Below are 21965 nucleotides of genomic sequence, written 5' to 3'. Positions count from 1 at the left end.
TTGAAATTAGAATTGACAGGAATACTTCCTTTTTCTAAATATCACAAACAGGCTTCTTTCTACATCCCTCTTTAAAAACACATAAAGTCATGCTGGGCACGGTGGCTCAGCCTATAATCTTAGCACTTTGGGAGGCTGAGACAGGAGGATCGCTTGAGCTCACAAGTTGGAGACAAGCCTGGGCAACACAGGGAGAAGCCATCGCTACAGGAACATTTTAAAAATCAGCTGGGTATGGTGGCACATGCCTGTAGTCCCAGCTATTTAGGGGGCTGAGGTGGGAGGATCGCTTAAGCCTGGGAAGTTGAGGCTGTGGTGAGCCCTGATCATTCCACTGCAGTCCAGCCTGGGCAACAGAGATCCTGTCTCAAAAAACAAAACAAAACAAAAAACAATTAAAAACATGCAAAGTCTCCCCACCTCCTGATTTTTCATTGGCAAGTTTTCTATGTGTAAAATCATTGGCCTCTCATAGGTCAGGGCTTCCATTTTTAGAATTTATTTCTACTTTATCTTTTTCATCTGGTCAATATGGAAAGAGAATGTAATCGACGGAGATTGGGAGAGTGAGGCTAGACATAAAAAACAAGCAAATTGAAAAATAGAAAAAGCAAAAGTAAAGCCTTATTATAATTGCTAGTAAAGCTGGAAATAATGCTTTATGGAATTGCCATTTTGGTAGATCAAAAATAGTCAAATATTAGTGATTTCAGCTGGTTCAGCCTAATACTATCATACGCCATAAGTAATGGAAGGTGCTACAGGCAAGGCAAGAAGTTAGGAAAACACTGACTTCGCTTTATCTGTTAAATGGAGATAATAGTCTATGCCCCTACACTTGGTTGTGGTAATCAATAATTGAAAAGAATTATTTGAGAGCTGAAAAATTATTATATAGATATGAGGTATTTTTATCCAAGATCACATGTTTCCAAGTTTAGAACATAAGTTCTAAGATATTTTAGTGGAAATTCTATAGATTTTGAATTATATTTTCAAAATGAAAACGTTCTCTTGGTTATATAGTTGTTTTCACATTTTTGGTCGTTTAAATAGTACAGCACTTTTGAGTACCCCAAATTTGCTTGAGAATCTTTGAACCTTCACACACAGTATGCCTCAGAATATAAATAGTTGAGGAAGTCATTACCAACTTCAGTAGATGTGCATGAGGTAAATCGGACAGTTATGTTTTAACTGTGCCAAGACCCTCTGTTAGGAATAGTTTTACAGCTATGAAGTGAAGTTGGCCCCTCTCCAGTGATTACTGACTGGTGGTAGAAATTGTGTTCTACTGGGTCAGCGGTGAATTCCTCACTCAAATGGTGTCGAGTCAGCCGGTTTTTAATTTGTTATCTTCTCAAGAGTGCATTCGCCAACTTTATCACTGAGAAGAATGACTCCCTAGCCTAGCGTGATCAAGGTCCGGAAATTTGCTGTATCAGCATATTAAGGTTGGACTGCTATTTGATTGGTAGCTCTTAGGTCTGATCTTACAGCAAAGACGTTACTTCTCTCATAGGCTGGTTTACCACAGGTATATGAATAAACCTACTGAGAAAGCAAACCCCTTCCTTTCTTTCCTGGGAAAAGGTTGAACAACTTTTCCTCTCAAACAAAAACCTTTACAGTTCCTGTTTTATTAGCTAACAGGATCTGAATAAAGCTGTGTTGGTGCCCTTCGAGTTGTCTTTCTTCATGACAGAGAATGGGGTTCTGCCTTGGCAAACTAAAATTACCTGGCTTTCAGCTCCTCACCTTTCTAGGAGAAAAAGATGGATGGCAATCAGGTATGAAAATGTTTTCCACTTAGTAGTAGCACACGTGACCCTTTGCTTTTGCGCTGTTTTGAGATACGAGCTTTGGAAGAATAAGGAAGAAGGCATTTTTTAAAGCAAATGTATTTTTCAACTAGTGGTGACTCTATTTTCATTTTTCTTATGTGAATGGGCCTTTCAAATAAGTGAAAGAAGGAAGGAAAAAGAGAATGAAATGGAACTAACCTTTATTGATTATCTAATATGTGCCAAATATCACACATCTCAAAAGTCAGATGGATTATTTGGCCATAATTGGCCAATAGTAAGTGACTACTTATCCAGGTTCAAAGCCATAAGGCATTGTTTGCCCCACCTCTCACCCACCCTTTAGAAATATGAATTCCATTTCTGTATAAGAATAGGGTCTGTGTAGTGAGTAGACAGCATGGACTTGAGTTCAGGATTTAGAGTTCAAGACCCAGCTGCATTACCAACTAGCCACATGACTTTAGGTGAGTTTCTTAACCTGTCTGGCTTCAGTTTCTGCTTATATTAAATAGGAGTTACAATACCATACTCTGAACTGTCCTGTGGTTGAGATAAAGCCCGCCGAAACTGGCATGTAGTAGACACTCCACAAATGTTACTTCTGTTTCATCTTTATGTGGTGGATTCAGGGATTTATCTGAAGGCATGGAGCAGGCTGGCAAGGGCTAATATTATTTCTATATTTTCCATTAATTCTTAATCTTGAGAGTGCTCGGTCTTTCATGAATGATGTGGTTTTCCTCTGAAATTGTCTAAGATCTCCAGTGTGGTGTGAGATATTTTACTTGGAAGGAATGAGTTAAGACTGAATTTCCTGAAAGTTTTAAAAAGTAATTTTTTAAGAATTACTTTTATTGTCTTTCAAAGTTATTATCGGTATTTTATTTTTCTGCAACTTGAATAGTTCTTCATTGATAATATATCTTATAATGAGATTTGAACAATGGAGATATTTTTTGTAAAATCTGCAAAGTGCATTCTGACCACCCACCTTACATCTTTATGAAGTTAAAGAAAATTGTATAAATCAACACGTTCATAAATATCATGTTGAGCTTCTCCTCATAGCTTCTTTCAAATGCCGCCCCAAATCATCCAGAACTTTGCTGCAGTTACTAGGAGAATTCCCACTGCAGCATCTCTATATTGAATGCTGTACTTTCCACCAAAATGTGTTTTATGCCAAATAACAGGTTTTTGATGATTTAACTATACTTTGCTTATTATTTTTATGTACTTTACTGAGGCATAATTTACATACAAAAATTGCGCTCATTTAAAGTGTACAATTTAATAAGTTTTGGCAGTTGTATACACTCATGAGACCAGCACCATAATCAAGATACTACACCATTCCATCATTACCCCAAAATTTCCTTATACCCCTTTTAATCACTCCCTCCCTCTATATATGTCCTCAAGTAACCACTGATCTGCTTTTGGTCTTATGTATAAGTTTGCATTTTCTAGAATTTGATGTATTTGAAATCATACAGTATGTAGCCTTTTGTGTGTGTCTTTCTCCATTTAGCATGATTTCAAAATGTACCGTGCTGGGTGTATCAGTAGTTTATTCCTTTCTATTGCTGAGTAGTATTTCAGTGTGTGGATATACCACAGTTTGTTTATCCATTCAGACTGTTTTCTTTTAAGAAAATAAATAACTAACATTTTTTGATGCACCTTTGCTACTTCAGGTACTGCATGAGGCTAGATGTTGTGTATGAGGTCCTTAAGTTTGTTAGTAAGTATAAAGCATTGGATACAAAGTGGAGACACAATATAAGTAATAGCTCTTTCTCTCATGATTTCATTTAATTTTTATGGTTAACCTGTCAGGTATGTGTAATTTTTCCCATTTCACAGATGAGGAAACTGAGGTTCAGAGGGTTAATCTCTTGACTGAAGTCATGCTCAACCAATAAGGAATAGATCTGGGGCTGGTCCAAGTGCAGTGGTGTTTACAACTAATTGATTAAAACCAGTCACCGGTTTCTTCATTTCTTCTTCACTCACACTCTTTCACTTTGACTAGCCTTAACAAATATAAATAAGAAATAGATCTGAAAATTCAACACAAGATCTGTTTTATTCCAAAACTCATGCTTCGTCCATCTCATCACCATTTCCCCCCATGAGTATGTGCTTCTGTGTTTAAGTGAGGAGGGAGTGGAAGGGCAGGGTGGAGGGACAAGGACTGCATCAGAAGCCAGTCTCCAGTGTACAAACAAAGTAGTACAACTGCCCAGAGAAATAAAAAATGTCAGATATTTGGAAAAGTATGTAGGATACTCTTCCAAATTTAGGGCCCCTATTGTCTATTGTCTGTTTCAATAAAGTTGCCTCTTCCGTGGAGTGCATCTTACAAGTTAATGCCTTTGAAATTTATGACACATTAACTCTATGGCCAATTTACACCTCTTAGAGACAAACATTCTAGATAGTTTCTGTTTCCAAATTTTAGATATAAACCCACAAGGCATAAAAGCATATTCCAAGAAATAAGAGAGCTCTCCCTCCATTCATTTAATAAAAGCCTAGGCACAAACTATACCCATAACATATATGAAGTTCTAAGAATATGAGAAAAAGAGATATGGTTTTTGACTTGAAGAAGCTTTCAATAATTGGGTAGAAATGTAGGCATGGGATGTGTGTGTTTGTATCTGCTTGTGGAAGTATTCTGGAGTTCTAAGTGTTAATGTAAGCCTTGGAAGAGCAAATATTTGGGCTAGGGTTCTGCTATGATGCAATAGAATTGAGAGTGGAGAAGGATTAATTTTAGTATGAAAGTCAATATACATTCTATAATGCATATCTTTGTAATACATTCTATAATGCATATCTTTGTAATATAAACAGCATAATATCTATCTCAAATGTTTTCAAGTACATATGTTTGTCCATACACAAGGTGCTAAGACAATATTAGTAAGTGGCCTTGAAATCACATTGTTTGAAGCAATTCGGAAAAGATTATGGATACCTTCAAGTTCAACTACTAGGCTTTTATATTTCTTCCAGCATGCTTATTTGTAGTGTGAGGCCAAAATCTGGTCTTAAAAAAAAAAAAAAAGGCCAGTTGTGGTGGCTCACGCCTGTAATCCCAGCATGTTGGGAGGCTGAGGTGCATTGCCTGAGCTCAGGAGTTTGAGACCAGCATGACCATCGTGATGAAGCCCCATCTGTACTAAAAATACAAAAAATTAGCCAGGCATGGTGGCACACACCTGTACTCCCAGCTACTCAGGAGGCTGAGGTACAAGAATTGCTTGAACCCAAGAGGCAGAGGTTGCAATGAGCTGAGACTGAGCCACTACACTCCGGCCTGGGAGACAGAGTGAGACTCTGTCTCCAAAAAAAACAAAAACAAAAAAAGCAAAAACAAAACCACAGCTTTATTGAGATATAATTCACATACTATGCAATTCATCCCTTAAAAGCTTATAATTCAGTGGTTTTAATCTATTCACAAAGTTGTTCCATCATCAACACAGCCAATTTTAGGACATTTTCATCACCCCAAAAGAAACCTCACACCCATTAGCAGTCATTTTCCATTTTCCATGTACTTTATAGGGCCTCAGTGTCTGCTGTTCTATACTGTATAGGCCATATGAAGAATGATCAACTTGTGCTATCTTAGATTATTCTTATCAAGCAGCCACGTTATTTGTTTCTCTAGGGCTATTATGTATATGTTGTAGATATTCGTTTGCATTCTATTACAAAAACATATCTGCTTGGTCTCAAATAATGGCACTACATTTATTTAAAGCAATCATCATAAATGGAATATCTGAATGCATCATTTTACTTTTAAAGTGCTAGCCATTTAATTTACAAACTTCTTAAACAAAAATTCAAAGTTTGATTAGGAAACTCTGTTGTATGAAAATGTTCTTTGAAAAAATGTTCAAAATATAGTTTTCTAATATCTAACAGATATGTTCCAAATTTGGGGTGTTAATGGTTTAAAAAATATTCACCTAAAACCAGTTATCAACTCCATAATACTATTGTTCATTTTTTCTATAGGTAACTATCACTAGCTTCCTAAAAACTTCATAAAGGGCATGTTGATATATATCTCTAACTAGTTATCTTAGTTAACATTATTATTATAGAGATGGCTATCTTTTAAGATAAAGAGTTATTGTGGGGTTTTTTTGCACTATTTAACTTTCAGAGTTTCAAAGTTGCACTTTTATTAAAATATTCTTTTGTTTTCATTTTACAGTAGTTGGTAAAGTGGAAGAAATATTCAGAAAACCTTCGTTTTTGTTGTTCTGCTCTTTGAAATGATATCTGCTGATATAAATTCACAGAGCAACATCATCTGAGGAATTAAAAGTGATCAACCATTTTATGTTATAAAAATGTATTGTCTTATTTTTGTTTTAGATAGCAAATTTGATAATGAAGTAAGGACTCTTAAAAATGGAATGAAATAATTTCTGTTACAGATAGAACTTTTCTTTGTTGTTATTTCTTCCAACAAATTTTATTATTGATAAATACTTAGTTGACATTTAATGTTTCATTTAATATTAAAGTATGATAAAAGAGACAATAAGTTAAAAAATCCTATAGTTATTATTGATCTACACTAAAACATATAGTATAGGTTTGATGTAATTAATACATTCTTGGAAGCAGACTAATTATATTCTAGTTTTAGCTTAAAATGTTAAAAATGTGTTTTATATAAACGGCCTTTTGTAGGAAATTCTTTTTGCAAATATAAAGGCCATATCTTTCCTTGAAAGACCTGTTGATTCAGAGATGTTAGCCAGCTATCTTTACTAAAACACTTCACAACGCTAAAAATAGTCCACTTCAGTTAAATATGGATATTTTAAAAAAGAAAATCCCAGTTAGACTGCAACAGAAGGACATTTTGTGTGACAATATTTTGCATGATTAAAAATTTAAACAGAATAACAGCTATTTATATTTACAGTTACATGAGAGTAATTACTAAAGCAGACAAAATACTTAGAGCATAATTTAATAATGTTTTCCTCTAGCAAAGGTGCCAAAATTGTTATTTGCATAATTTTCACAATTTGTACTGAAACATAGCTAAGTGAAATTGGGAAGACACATCTCTCCGACCACCTTTTTTCTTCTGTAGGAAATGTGAGAATGAGACTCACATGTCATAACAACTCATTTTTGTATAATTTTCCATAAAAACCATGACCCTTGTGTCAAACCATTAGGTGAAAGAGATGGGATCCATTCATACTTTCTCTTTTAGGGTCTTTATTTCAGTGGCCAGCCTCGGCCCAACTTCAAGGCTCCTAATTATAACATTTACCGGTTCAAAGATTAACCTCCTGAGAGGGGCATTCTGGGCTCTTGGTAACTTGATCAGGTTGGTCTTCTCTTGGTCTCTCTCTCTTTCTGGTTCTTTGTATCACAGGAGGAAAATGATGGTATCTGGCACATTCCTAGGATGACTTGAAGATAGCAGCCTTCTGTGTTTAGGGCTGAAGGATTGTGAACTCTGCTAGCTGAAATGCCACTCTAGGGAGGTGAACAGAACATTAAAAAAGCTTTAGCTCTAGGTAGTGTAGTGCAAGTAGAGTCAAATTTGAGAGCTGGGACTTGAGTGGACATTTGTCCCTGCTTTCTACCTTAATAAAATCTGAGTGTTAACTGTGGAAAAGGGCATTTGAGAGATCACTAAAAATGAATCATTAGAGTGCCCAGAAGAGCTTTATTATGATGTACTGTGAATAACTTCAGAATATATTCTGTACTTTTATATGTGCTTATCAGGTAACTGAGTAACAAGTACATTCTTTTATCCTGCACCACAGAGATTAAGCAATCTGCTGAATTATAATGGCAGAGGAATGTACTTTTCTACTAGAGTCAGTCAATATCCTTTAGAGAATTCAGTGGGAGACTTAGGAGAACAGATATCCTTTCTTAAATATTTTAAAATTGGTAAGTAAAATATATATATATATTTCAAATGACAATGAATTATTTATATATATATATATATTTTAAACGAGAATAACCACATTTAGTGAAGAATAGGCTAAAAGTGTTGGAAGCTTTCATTCTCTTCTGCTATAAAGGATTAGACTGTTCCAGTCAATAAACAAAGCCATTTTATGGTTCCTAACGGGTAAATTGAGGGGACTGATTTGGTCAAGGACCAGTATGAGGATGTTTCTGTTCAACAGTTAACAGGATTCAACATGATATGGAAAATACAGGCGTGCAAAACTATACTACGACACTCACATTGCCAGCTAAAGCCTAAAACACAGCCACATTTACATGTGTCCATCTGTCTGTTTTTACACTTTATTTTTCCAACCAGTGGGTGAAGTGGTTTTCATCCAAGCTGCAGTCTGAATTTTTTTTTTCACCCACCACTTTCCATTATATCATATAGATGCATATTTTAAAGTGCATGTTATTTGTCTCTGGACGCACATTTGCACAGCCTTGGCTGGGTTTTCCTTTCTCTTCTGGAAGGTTAGCTCATCTCTGCAGGCCTGTCTGCTTTGCAGTTGCCTGTACCAGCCAGGTTGTCTCGGGATCACTGAGTTAGTGAGCAGTTTGTTGCCTTCTCCAGGTTGTAGAAATCTCCCATCACAGGCCAGAGTGGAGCTGCAGTGGCCACAGTCTGGGCTGGCCAAGCCAGTGAGAATGGAAGTGCTTTCGGTCTCTTCAGTGGAGAGCCTGCGTAAATCCTGTGTAAATAGAGGGAGGATAACAAAGAATGAGCCCCTGCAGCTCTGAGCATTTGGAGCCATTTGGGGCTGAATTTGCTAAATGCTGCTTATACCGCCTGAAAAGTTGAAGAGAAAGGAGCATAAAATCCCCTCTTTTTTTCCCTTTCTGCTCATACCCCGGGGGGAGGGTGTTCAGGACCAGGGAAGCCTGAGGTAAGCCGATGAAGACTTGTTTTTTCAGTGCTCCTTTGAGTGTGAAAAAGGTGGCCTGGGTCACTGTCCTCTCTTTAATGTCGGAAAACCCACACAGTTAGTAAATGTTGCATGTAAACGAAAGCATTTCATCTCTTCTGCTTCCCTCCATGCTAGCGGGCCACGAACTAGTCACTTGAACAATCACAGAAAAATTTCACTTTAACATGTCCGGACAGTTAAGCACAGCAGGAGAGTAAAAGAGATCAGTAATTAGCAGGTCTCACTGCTGGCCCCTCATCCTCCCCATGTTTCTGGGTCTACAGCCCCCTCCCCCCAACTGATCCGATGTGAAAAAAAGGTAAATTGCATGTAGAAAAAGATTTACTTTTTTTTTTTTTTTTTTTTTTGAGACGGAGTCTTTCTCTGTCCCCCAGGCTGGAGTGCAGTGGCGCGATCTCGGCTCACCGCAACCTCCACCTCCTGGGTTCACGCCATTCTCCTGCCTCAGCCTCCCGAGTAGCTGGGAATACAGGCGCCCGCCAACACGCCCGGCTAATTTTTTGTGTTTTTAGTAGAGACGGGGTTTCACCGTGTTAGCCAGGATGGTCTCGATCTCCTGACCTCGTGATCCGCCCGCCTCGGCCTCCCAAAGTGCTGGGATTACAGGCTTGAGCCACCGCGCCCGGCGAAAAAGATTTACTTTGCTGATGGTTTTTGGAAAGCAAGTTTTGCAAGGCTGTATTCTAAAGTAGAATTAGGCAAAAGCTGCTTCTTCTTCCTTTTTTTTAATCTCATTTGAAATCCTGATGCAGGTTTCTCAGTGGGATGCCCTAAATTAAACTCCTGGAAGGTAGTCCCTGACAACCACTGAAAGAAAATACCTTTTGGCTCTTAGTATGTTGTAATCCTGTTTTCAAAGTACTATATTTAGGAGGAAAAGGGAATAAAGAAGTGATGACGGAAAATTAGTCCATAAAATACTGTGTGTTGCAGTTCCATTACTGCATTATACTTCATTTTTAACTGTGATGTTTCTGAATAACCCAAACAAGCTGGGCAGTGGGCAGTCCCCTCTCTCCTAGCACTCTCTCTTCCGTGTTGGAATAGGGCAGAGTTGAGATGGAGCACCATTTTTATAAGCAGTATATGACATGTGTCTCACATCATCTCTGCATATATGCACACAGTGAAACACTGGGTGGGTGATAACCTAGTGCCAATAGGGCAGGGAGAGTGGAGGGAGGGAACCTAAGGCTTGGCGACTACTAGAAGCCAGGGAATCTCTTTCCTGGGCACTTTCTTCAAAGCAGATTTGTTCTCATCAGGTTCTAATTAATGTATCTAAAGGCTCTTGCTATCCATCTGTACATTTCACTAACATTTTAGTGTTTACTCTTTCTCAGGGCTTGGGAATCAGAAATGCAAAAGCTCACAGACAGACAAACTAGTAAAAGCTCACAGACAAACTAGTAAACAGATAAATTGCAAGAAGAAAAGTAAATAACAGAGGTAAGAACAAACTGTTGAAGAAGTAGAGGGCATATAGTACACTAGCTCTGTTAATGGGAGCTGGGGAAAGCTTTATGAAGGAGATCCCTTTTTCACTGGGTTTTAAAGGTTGAATAGGAGTTTGCTAGTAAAGAAGAATGGGAAAAGAGGAAAGAAAAATGAAGAGAAAGGGCATTCAAGGCCAACAGGAAGGATTAAAGGTATGGAATCTTGAAAGATCCCTTGGCTCAGAAAAGTCTTTAAAATTCAGCAGATGTTTCTGCTTCAAAATCATATTTAATTTGAGCTTTAGATCCACAGGAAATAATCATAAGCCTGTAGATAAAGGGTAGGCTCATATTGGATACATTCATCTGTGCAAAAATTATGAGATGCTTGTTTCTTGGTTCATATTTAATTTTAAGTGTACTGTTATCCAGTGTCTCTCTAGGATATACATGTGAACATACAGGGCCTCTCTCTTGGCATTTATTTCTTTAGCAGTGAGGGCAAATCCAGAATTTAGCTTCACCCTTCACATCTTCTTCTCCCAGCAGCTTGAGGAAAGGAATAGAGGAGGTGAGCATGGGATTTGGAGGACAAGCGCTACTCTGCCACTTTCTGTGTGGCCTTTGACAAGTTATCTAATTTCTTTGAGTCTCAGTTTTCTTATCTGTAGAATGGAGATAATTTTATTCATTTGTTGTGAAGATTAAATGAGGATTGGAACATTGCAAGTGCCCAATGGAAGTTACTTGTGGTAATGATCATAATGAAAGTGACAAACGTGTGGATAAAGAAGAGACGGGCCAGGCGTGGTGGCTCACGCCTGTAATCACAGCACTTTGGGAGGCTGAGGTGGGCAGATCATGAGGTCAAGACATCGACACCATCCTGGCCAACATGGTGAAACCCTGTCTCTACTAAAAGTACAAAAATTAACTGGGCGTGGTGGCACGCACCTGTAATCCTAGCTACTCGGGAGGCTGAAGCAGGAGAATTGCTTGAACCAGGGAGGTGGAGGTTGCAGTGAGCCAAGGTTGTGCCACTGCACTCCAGCCTGGCAACAGAGCGAGGAAGACTCCATCTCAAAAAAAAAAAAAAAAAAAAAAAGGAGGGGACGGTGTTCTAGAGATAGAGAACTGGTTACTGAAAACACCTACGAACTATAGAAATTTGCATATGTACATGTATATATGTATCTGACTACAGGCAAAAACATTAAGTTCGTCTACAAATATGTTTCAATAATTGTGCACAAATTGAAGTATTTTAAATGGTGACAATTTAATTTATATAAATTTAGGTTTAAAATAGCATATAACACATATAAGTATCTTTATATTCATAAGTATACCTACTTCCTGGAAATGGGTTGTTTGGAAGATATCAATATTGATATCTGTCTATCTATGTTTGTGTGTGTATAAAATTAGTGAACTTACATTGTGCAAAATGAAAATGTTAATGAATATGGTAAATTTTTATTGCTACAAAAAGAGACAGAAAAAAAGTCTTGTTCCTCCAGATGAGCTGTCATTCTTTATTTCCTTAACATATATTTTGTATGAACATATTTAACTATTAAACCTGGTCTAGAACTAGGGAGAAATGACAATTAAATAATGTACCACAAGTTTCCTAAAAGAAGTACAAGTACTGTTAACCAAATACATATTAATTTGTCTTATTTCTCTGAAGAGACATGGCTGAGAGGTCAGTTTTAGGTGTTTGACAGTGTGCCAAATGTCACAGAAATATTATTCTATCTTTTAAAAAGTGACTTTAAAGGATGTGAATATATCATTGTAATCACAGTTCTATGAAGTGTTTAATAGTACTGCACAGTGATGACATCAAAGCTCATGAGATCCTACTTCATGGACAGTAGGCTCAAATATTGGTAGCATCTCTGGGCTCTGAGGGTCAGTCCGGTGCTGCCCATGTCAGAGTCTTCATTTGGACTGTGTTAAACCAGTTATGAAAATTCTGAGTGTCAAATATAATTAAAGCTCTTGCAGGAACTGGCTGACTTCTGGAGAAGAGTTTGCACATTTCTATTTGAAGCCAACTTGGACCAGGTCTAGCTCAGTCCCAACCCTAGGGCCCCAGAACTAGTCTGTTCTCTGTGCTTAGACCTTTCCCTATAGAATCAAGCATTGTTTGGATCTGCCATTGATAACAGTGTTCAGACAAGGTGATGCTTTGAAAAGTAAAAGATAATTTACAATGTTAATGTGAGAATACCAGTGGTGGTAGCACTGACTTGTAGTTGCCATGCCTGGACTCCAGTTTATCCTTGACCATGTGTAGCTGTGGCATCTTGGGCAAGGATTTAATCTCCTGGCCTCAGTTTCCTCAACAGTAAATGTCAGTTTTGGCAGGGATGGGGTAAGTAGAAGAAGATGGACTAGGACTGTCTTGGTTGTTGCAATGTTTTTCTGATAAGACAAGGAGAAAGAAGGCCACATCCCTGTGGCATCAGACTCATCATAGCACATCATCACTGCTTTGATCATTTTTTCATTCCAAATCATGTGCTTGATATTCAAAATATAATTAGATTTTTGGCTAAATGGAATAAAGCAATATGCCAAAAGATGAAGTGGCATCTTTTTGCCTGGATGGTTGACTTTTTCCTTTCTTTTTGAGATAGGGTCTCACTCTGCTGCCCAGGCGAGAGTGCAGTGGTGCAATCATTGCCCATGGCAGCCTCGAACTCTTGGGATCAAGCCATCCTCCCACCTCAATCTGAGGTGCTCACCACCACGCCTGGCTAATTTTTCGTAGAGAGAGGGTCTCACTATGTTGCCAAGGTTGGTCTCAAACTCCCAAACTCTAGCAATCTTCCCAAACAGGCCCCCCAAAGTGCTGGGATTACAGGCATGAGCCACCATGCCAAGCCTGCCTAGGTAGTTTTTATGACCATGAATTTTATGAATGAGAATTTTCTTTTCTTTTTTTAAATACATTTAAAATATTTTTGTAATCCCAGGTGCACATATATTATGTATGAATATATTTAACTATTAAACCTGGTCTAGAACTTAGAATTTAGAATCAATTCTAGAACTAGGATTTAGAATCAATCATCTGAGGATCCTCTCATAGTGTGCCGATGTCCTTCCTTGATTCAGTGGATACACAGCTGTGGATATGGATATTTGCCTACACCCAGATGCCGATGGTATCCCAGGATTTAGCTTCCTGCAGTGAGACACTCTCATTATTGCTCTTTTAAGTAGGTGTATGCTGGAGCTACCTACCAGAGCAATGTCGTGCTCTGAGCATAATCTGCTCAGCTAAGGAAAGCATGTGTGACTTCCTTGAGAGCATAGGTGTAAATCCAGCTAGAGATGCTCTCAAAATGCTTCAGAGTCTTAAGACAGGAGGAGGACCCAGGGATTAGATTCAGGCCTTCAAACAACAGCGGAGGACAGCAAAACAAGGGGATGCTCTCTGTGCTTTATGGCAGTGGTTCTCAAGCTGGAGTGGGCATCAGACCCACCTGCAGGGATGATTAACAGGGCCCCACACCTAGAGTTTCAGATTCAGTAGGTCTCAGCTAAGACTGAGAATTTGCATTTCTCACAAGTTTTTAGCTAGTGCCAGTGCACAGAGCCAATGTTCTATAGCTTCTTTCTTTCTGTTTAACCCTTACTACCAGAAGACTAGGATGGGGATTTAGAACAGCATGGCTTTCCCACAGTGAATAAGGCCCAGGCCAGATTGCAGTTACTCACTGTGACTGCTAACCTCATTCATGGGAGTAAAGTAGAATTTTAACTACCTACCTGTTCCTGAGGCTGCATCTCATTTCAATTTAGATAATCTAGTCAGTGGCTTCCCAAAGCCAGCTAAAGCACCAGTGCTACTCTGATTGCATAAGCAAACCCAAGGAATTGTTGAAATTACAAATTCCTTTTTCCCGCCCTAGGACATTTTGAATCAGTAGGTCTGGGATGAGGCCTGAGGACCTGTGTTTTTAACAATCTCCTCTGATCATTTAATCCACTTCAGATTTATCTGTCCACAGGCCTTGAGTCTTCCTTTCCATGGTCACGCACAATATGTTTCACTAATGCACATTTATTTTGAGTATGTTTACCCAAAACTTAGACTATGCCCTTGGTCAAGGGATTAGCAACCTTTCAAAAGAAACATGCCCAGTATTTCTTTATATAGCCTTTCATCATCAGAGGTGGCAATGCTGATGGAATGGCCTTTGGTTTAGCTCTGCAAAAAAAAGCCCTGTGGGTACTGAGCTCTTCAAAGAAGCTCTGTTCCTGGCATGTCTAGAAGTTACTTTGTGCACACAGGTAACCCACTCAGCTGTTCCAGAGGAACAAGACCCTCACCCTTTAGGTATATAATGTGTGCAGCTGCCCCACCATGGGGGTTGGCAAAAAGTGGGGAGGGCCCTTGCATAAGCTCATTGATAAGTTCAGTCATTTACTCACCCAACTGACAATCCCTGGTTATCTGTTCTGAGTCAGGCATGGAGGTATCTTCTCATAATCAAAAGATAAGCAAGAAACAGTTACTGTCCTCAAGAATTCCACAATTTTGAATCCTAACTTCAGATGCTATCTCCTTACCTCATTTGGCACGTGCGTTTATGGTGGTATACATACCTTTTTCAGCACATAAACTCATTTGGCACATGTGCCAAGGATTGCCAACTATCTTATACACACAACCACACACACGCGCGCGCGCGCACACACACACAGCCTTAAAATAAAAAAAAAACACCAATATCCATGTTGAGTTACTAACTCTAGCATTAGCTGCAAAATTTTATTTTAGGTTGCAGTTCACATAGTTGTCTTTCAAAAATCTTCATTATGCTGTTGTTAGTTCTCTGTGCTGGAGCTGGTCCACAGTCCATTGGAGGAAAAAACAATTGTATTTATTGTGTTTGGGAGAGGAAAATTCCTCTTTTTACAGAGGTATAAACATGTATTAGTTTAAAATTTTGTGTCTAGTATCTAGTCATTAATACAAAACTAGACACATTATTTTTTATAATTATTTGTTACAGTGGATCTAAATTCAAATATTTTACATTTATATACAACAGGTTGCTTTATATTAAAATTTCTGTGATGCTCCTGTCTTCTCCAGTTTGTCAGTCATCAAAGGATGCTCAATCTAGCTATATTTTTTCTTGCGCTAAATATAGTGAATCATATAGTTTGAAGGTGTTACCAGCCCTCTTTGCTTTTAAGAAAGAAAAGATGCACTGTGGAAATGCTGTCTCTCATTTTTAAGGTCATTGATTGGGTTAAAAAGGCAAATGACTTTTTTCGTTGAACTTCCTTCAATTAAGCCATTAACCTTTTAAAATAAGTGCATTCAAAAATCTATCAAAAAAAGCTAAATGAGATTTTAACAAAATCCTGACAATTTCAGCTTAAACATATACACAGAAACCATATGTGCTTAGAAAGAAATATATACACACAGGCATTGTTTACAGAGTGTGTTTTTATATTTGGAAGACATTGAAGAAAGAGTTATTCCATACATACATTATCTGAAATGTACATTCAGATAGCCTACATAGATTTCGTATTACAGACAAAGATATCTTTATCCATGGTAGGTAGACAGACAGACTGACTGACTTCAAACTTGCACTTGCAGTGTGGATTTTTTTCCTCATCTCCGGGTACTGCTTTTCAAAATTGCCTCAGGCTACAGAACAGCACCTCAGATCCCCAAGGCCCACTGCCTGGCTCCTAATAGCCACTCTCCATCTGTGTCACATGAACAGCTGATGAGATCGCTCCAGTGTCTGTATTTTGGAGAGCACATCCACCCAGGTTAAAATGCTAGGGTTGCCAAGGAGCAGTCAGAAGCCATTAGTGTGGGTGAGAATTTGCCTTGCAGCAGTTCCTTGGCATGGTGGAAAGCGTGTGCACGTGTCCCTGCATGAGCTTGGGTGTGCGTGTATGTGTGTGTGTCTCCTTGTCCAGGCGACACTCTGGTGTACATGGGTGTGCAGGGAGGGTGACAGATGAAAACTAGACTCTGGATATCCAGTATTGAAAGAGTCAAACGCCTTTTGTTTCACTGTATACTGATTCGTTCTTTGACTATATGGGGTCCATTTTTTTTTATCATAACAGAAGGCAAAGAAAAAGAGAACAGCAACTTCGGGGTCATGCTCTAGTGTTTGGGCAGATGGAAGGGAGCTGCTTTGCCTTGGGGCAGGGTGGTTGTAATGAAGTGGCCTGTCAGTCTGTAAATAGTGAGGGTCATCTCTTCCATGTGATGGAGGGTATCGCATTGCAGTGAAAATGGAAATGTCAATAAAATTAATCTGCCAGCTCTTTGCTGTGGCTTTTCTGCTTCTCTGGTCAAAGAAGGTTGAGGGCTTTTTGGCAAGAAAGGAAAAGAACAGGTACAGGGAAGCCCACAGAGTAGACCCAGAAGTTAGAAGGCAAGTGGCCCAGTGGGCAGGATGGCTGTGCTGTAGCACAGTCCGAGAGGAGGGAGCAGGTCTGGGAATGAGCTGATGGATCTCTAGTATTCCTCAGAAAGCTACAGAGCATCCAGCTCAGGCTACATTGAGCACAGAGTTTATTGTTTTAGGCTTTCTTGGACAAGGTTTTTACTTAGCATGGGATTTATGGCATTTACTGCTAATGAATGTCTATTCTTAAATTACAAAAACCCCCATCTCAGTGCAATTCCCAGATGTCCTTCCAGGACCCTGGCTTCTTAAACACCAGCAGGGAGCATAAACTCACCACTTCTCTGTTTTCCTCTTTCGTGTGGCTCCAGGCTAATGATGTGCAAGGAAAACACAGCCATCTATAAAGCCCCAGTGCTGTCCCCGTATTCTTCATTTATTTTGCATTTGATTATGCCACAAGTCGGATCTTGTTTCTTTCCTTTTTTAAAAGTTATTAGTTCAAATATTAATGTAGGGATATGGCATATATTGCTGCTCTTGATTGATGCCTTCCCAAAAACAGGAAGACGTGCTCGTATGAATTTTAAGAAAGTAGGGGTCCTGCAATGCCTTGCCAGAAGAGGTTTTCAGATACATAATTTAGATGCCCTCCAGGCAGGCTTTCAAGGCATTTTTGCCGGAGGGCAAGAAAAAATAACTATGACTGTTAAAAGTAAATGATTTTTGCTAATGCACAATTAATGCCAGAGAAAAGCACAGAAGAGAAAGATGTTGATAGAAACTTCTGATTAAGTGAGCACCCTACCTTGATGTGTATCTTTTTTTTTTTCATGATAATGATCAGTGGTGCAGAGAGCTAAAAGTTTTCATGTCATGCAAATGCCGAGTGCAGGGTCATATGAGAAGTGTGCGAATGTGCATGCTTAGGAGGTGACAGCTCTAGGAGGGGCTGAGCAGGCAGTGCGTTATGTGCAATGAACAGTGACACAGTTACTGTCACCTATGCAGGCAGCCTAGAATATATAGACTACAGAACATTTAACTTGATTACCCTACAGTATGTGTTCACTCTGGGCATGGGGATGCGTTTCCACTGAATGGGTTTTCTGATGGCGGTTTTCCCACATTGGATTCCATAATTGACAAAGAGCTACTGCACTGTGTCAAGTGCACAATTATAATTGAATTAATGATATGGGCAAGTGTGAGACACACAAAATTAACATTTGAAGAGGCCTGGTTTAATTTTGTCTTTTACATATTTGTGTCTCCAATTATACTTTAATGAAAGAGAATATACTCGCTTAATGGATTTCTTTCAACAAGCTTAGCTGAGCTCATCATTAGCTGCACTTGTTGTTGGCACCCTTGCGATGTTTTCTCTAATGTCTTTTTATTTCTTTCTACTAGGGGATGGTTTAGACAACAGTGTAGCTTCACCTGGTACAGGTGACGATGATGATCCGGATAAGGACAAAAAACGCCAGAAGAAAAGAGGCATTTTCCCCAAAGTAGCAACAAATATCATGAGAGCATGGCTCTTCCAGCATCTCACAGTAAGTCAAGATGAAAGACAAAAAAAATAGTTTTTGTTGTTTTGCTAGCAAGTTATACCGTCTCATACAGATTTTTTTTAAACTAAGGTGCCTATTTTCTTATTCTTGAAATCTGCTGACTAACAGAGTAGTTTTTTTTTTAGTCAACTATTACCATCCAAAGAGCACCCTCTAGAAAGTAGCGGGTTTTTGTTTTAAGAAGCTGGGAATGGACTTTATTTAAAATGATCTAAGACCCTAAACAGCATATATAAGTAAATTTGTTATTTATGCTAAAAGTATGAGAGCAACTTCGGATAATGCAACAGCAACCAAGGGAAATGGCTGTAAGGAGCTTACAGGTGCATAAACATTGCCGATTACACTATGAACGAAAGCCGTCTCCTCTAGGAGGCAAAAAAAAAAAAAAAAAAAAAAAGCACCTTGCCACATGCATGTCCAAGCTCACAGTATCAGGTGCAGCTTTAATTGCTGAAGCAGTTTACAAATATGTCATCTACTTATATGACAAATTCAGAAAGGTTATAGGTGCTATAATGCCTTTGCAAGGGGGACCTTAAAGATTCTTTTTTTAGCTGCTCAAGTCCATTATCTTAAAAGCTAACCATGTTCACTTCTGGAAACGGTTTTACTATGTGCGACATTTTAAAAGTAACAATTTATCTTTATCTTCCTGTTTGCAATCCTTGTATGTGTGGATACATACTGTTGACTCTAAGACTCCCATGACAAAAAAATTACAATATATTTTTACAGAGAAACTAGGCATGCTTATATTTTACTGTTCATTTGGAAATTCTGGGGAACCGGTAAAAATTTCAGAGGATGCTTCTTGCTATAATACTGTTTTCAGGCCATTCTATTTAGGCTAATACTTAAAAATAGAGTAGCACATCGAAAGCTGAAGGTCTTCTTTGATTATCCAACTTGTGTGTTGCCATGCTGAATGACATTAGTTACAGTGTCATGGGTCCAGGACAAGGTTCCACTTTTATTTATGGTGGTGGCTGCTGATCTGCTCTTCTTGCAGAGCTACAAAGGACAAGGGGTGGAGCGGCGGTGGAGAGGGAAAAGTGATAGATTCACATTCCTAAATCGGCCATTTTGATGTAAGGACATTAGTAGCAAACTAAGGTGTATCGATCTGGCCTGTGGTGTCAGGATTAGCTGGGAGAACCAATGAGGCAGCCGTGGTAGTGGTTATTCTTGCCTTGCAGCTATGGCCATTTCAAAGGTCAGGGCCCTGCACTGACTCGGCTCAGAGGAATTAGACAGAACATGCGGTCTCTGGGCTGATTACTTAACCAAAGACAAAATAATGAGTCCTAAGCAAATACTGACTAATTGAAAGGGCTGTAAATCCATTACATATTGGTCAGGGATAATCAGGAGTATTTAATCACTTTTATCTATTCAGGAGCACTGAAGCTGCAACAGCAAAGCCCTGAACCTTGCCATGTGGTTATTATTCTCATCATTATCAAAATTACTTCACAGCTGTTCTTTGCTACATCACCTCAGCTGGAGATTTACTAACCTGTAAAATGTTTTTAATTTGGAAGTCGAGTGAGTGTGAGGGGAGGGGTTTCTCATTTTTAAATGAAGGTTTGTTTGGTTAGAGTAGCAACTAAGAAAGGCAGTGTAGCTGCGGATGACAGGCCAGCTGCCTTCTCCTGACCAACTCACCTGTTTGGTTCCCTCCCTCTGTCTTCCTCCATGCTTGGTCTTTCTTGGTCGAAAATAAACCCTTCAACAGCTGCTTTCCAAGCAAACAGCTACGTGTGTTTTCAACCTCTCTGTCATCAAAACCAATGTCAGAGAACAGTAGAAACTTAGAGAATGCAGCTGCTCTGTTTATAGATGAGGAAACAGAGACCCAGAAAAGGAAGTTACTAGCTGAAGGTCAAGCTGAGACAAGGGCCCGAGCCTTCCAAGTCCCCAGCTCTGTGATTTTTCCACATTACAATGACTTTGCCAAAATGACGATCACCTTTAACAGTTGCATAGAAATCTCACAGTCTCCACCATCAATACGCTCAGAGTCACAAGGGAGAAATACGGAGAAGCCAAGTGCTCTTTTCTTTTCTTGTTTTGAAAGCTCCGTGTTACCAAATATAGAAAGGCTTATCACCTGTATTTTGTGAGTTGAATCTCACGTGGGGTGTCAGGAGATCTTGATGCCTTATCTCCCACCTCCCTGCCCAGGACAGCACCCAGCAGGCACCATGGCCACAGACTGAGAGTTGTGGGTGGCTGGTGATTTCTCGACACTTGTTGTAACTCTGCTGAGCTACGAACTAACAGTAAGAGTTTGTACTCACCTCAAGAGTGCTTTCATCTAGTTGAATGTATGCAAGGCTTTGTGCAGAATTCTCTGTCCAACTCAAATTTTTAATGACTGTCTGTCCTCCGGGTGGGGAGAGAGGACTCAAATAGCCTAAGCTGGGGGAGTTGGGAAGTCTGCATTCTTGCTCTGTGATCCTCTGTACTGGCTGAACCTCAGTTAAGTCCGTTAAGTTCCCTGGACCTTCTGTTGCCCCGTTTTTCAAACGAGAGGGACACGTTGCAGGATGGGTAAGCTCCTTTCCCATGCTCCTAGGTTTTGGTTCTGCTCAAGGACATTTAGTCAGAGCAATGCCCGGTCCCAGCCTCATGGGTCATTCTTTCCTCTCTTTCCCCCTTTCTCTTTGCTTTTGCTTTTCACTAAGTGCTTTATTTCTCTCCTGACCTTCTTCACAACATGCCCCTTTCATTACTTTCTCCCACTGGCTTTGTCTCCCATCTTTCTCTCTGTGCCGCTCCCCTGCCTTTTCTGCACCTCCCTTGTAGCTTTAGGAAATTCTCCTCTGCTTGCTCTTTGAAAATGTTTTCCTTCTTCATCCACACTTCACCCCACTGCAGAGAAGAGGTTCAGTAACTTTGATGAGGATGGTCCTGTAAAACTTTTACTTTCCAATCTTTAATGAGCTGAAAGATTTACTCAGCTGTAATTCTGAGCTCAGAAACCAAGAATAGAGACCCCTAACTAGCGACATGTTAATTTAGATTTCTTTTCTTACATGCACTAACAGGCATGAGGAAGTCCTTGGAACTAGAGATGCCCCACTATATTTTTCTGTCATTTAATTAATTTCGACTTTCAAAGTGAAATGTTGGCTCTAGCTCACTGAAAGTAGATGCAGTCTAAATTATTATTTCATGTAAATTTCTTTACAAGTGCATGATTCAATATGCATTTCTCCATTATTAGTCTCTTTAACATTATTTCAAACTGGTTTGTTCCCTTTTGTGCAGTGTGACCTGTTCTTGTATTACAATAATCCCCGATGTACCCTTTTTTCTTTCTTTTTTAAAAAAGAAGCTAATTGAATTATCTCATTATTTTAATTTGTTAAGCAAATGTATTTTGCATCTCAGGATGTGTTCTTAAAGAAGGGGGCTGCCAAGGCTTTGCCCCCTGAATGGGCCATTGGCCCATTTTGACATTCATGCATTCATTAACTAGCAGAACATAAAAGAACTCTGGTTGTATTTTTTTTTTCCAAACACCCAACCAGCGTGGAGCAACTTTTCCCAATAAGCCACAGGGGTCTTTCTACATATGTTCTCAACTGCAAGCTATTGTCACCTATTCTGAATACCTCAAAAGGCCCAGAGGTGGAAAAAAACCTACCTCAACAAAGGCCAACTGTAGCAATTGTTAAGTCTTAGTCTCAATATGACAAAAATCATTCACCCTCAGTTTTCTTGGACGAACAAGTTCCACTCCAACTGTAACAGTTAAAACAATCTC

General features: G+C 39.1%; 1 protein-coding gene across 11 annotated transcripts in view; it reads left to right on the top strand.

Moving 5' to 3' along the window:
* Positions 1-21965, top strand: part of MEIS2 (Meis homeobox 2) — a 211979-nt gene that overhangs the window by 46849 nt on the left and 143165 nt on the right. For all 11 annotated transcript variants that reach the window (XM_063640274.1, XM_055278639.2, XM_055278637.2 and 8 more), the window contains one exon: positions 18027-18172. In XM_063640274.1, coding sequence (XP_063496344.1) covers positions 18027-18172 — 146 coding nt within the window. The remainder of the gene's footprint in view (positions 1-18026; positions 18173-21965) is intronic.

The sequence above is a fragment of the Symphalangus syndactylus genome, chromosome 5 (genome assembly GCF_028878055.3).
Source record: "Symphalangus syndactylus isolate Jambi chromosome 5, NHGRI_mSymSyn1-v2.1_pri, whole genome shotgun sequence".
In the NCBI taxonomy this organism is placed as follows: Eukaryota; Metazoa; Chordata; class Mammalia; order Primates; family Hylobatidae; genus Symphalangus; species Symphalangus syndactylus.
The sequence above is the reverse complement of the archived record's forward strand: the minus strand, read 5'-3'. Positions and strand labels throughout refer to the sequence as shown.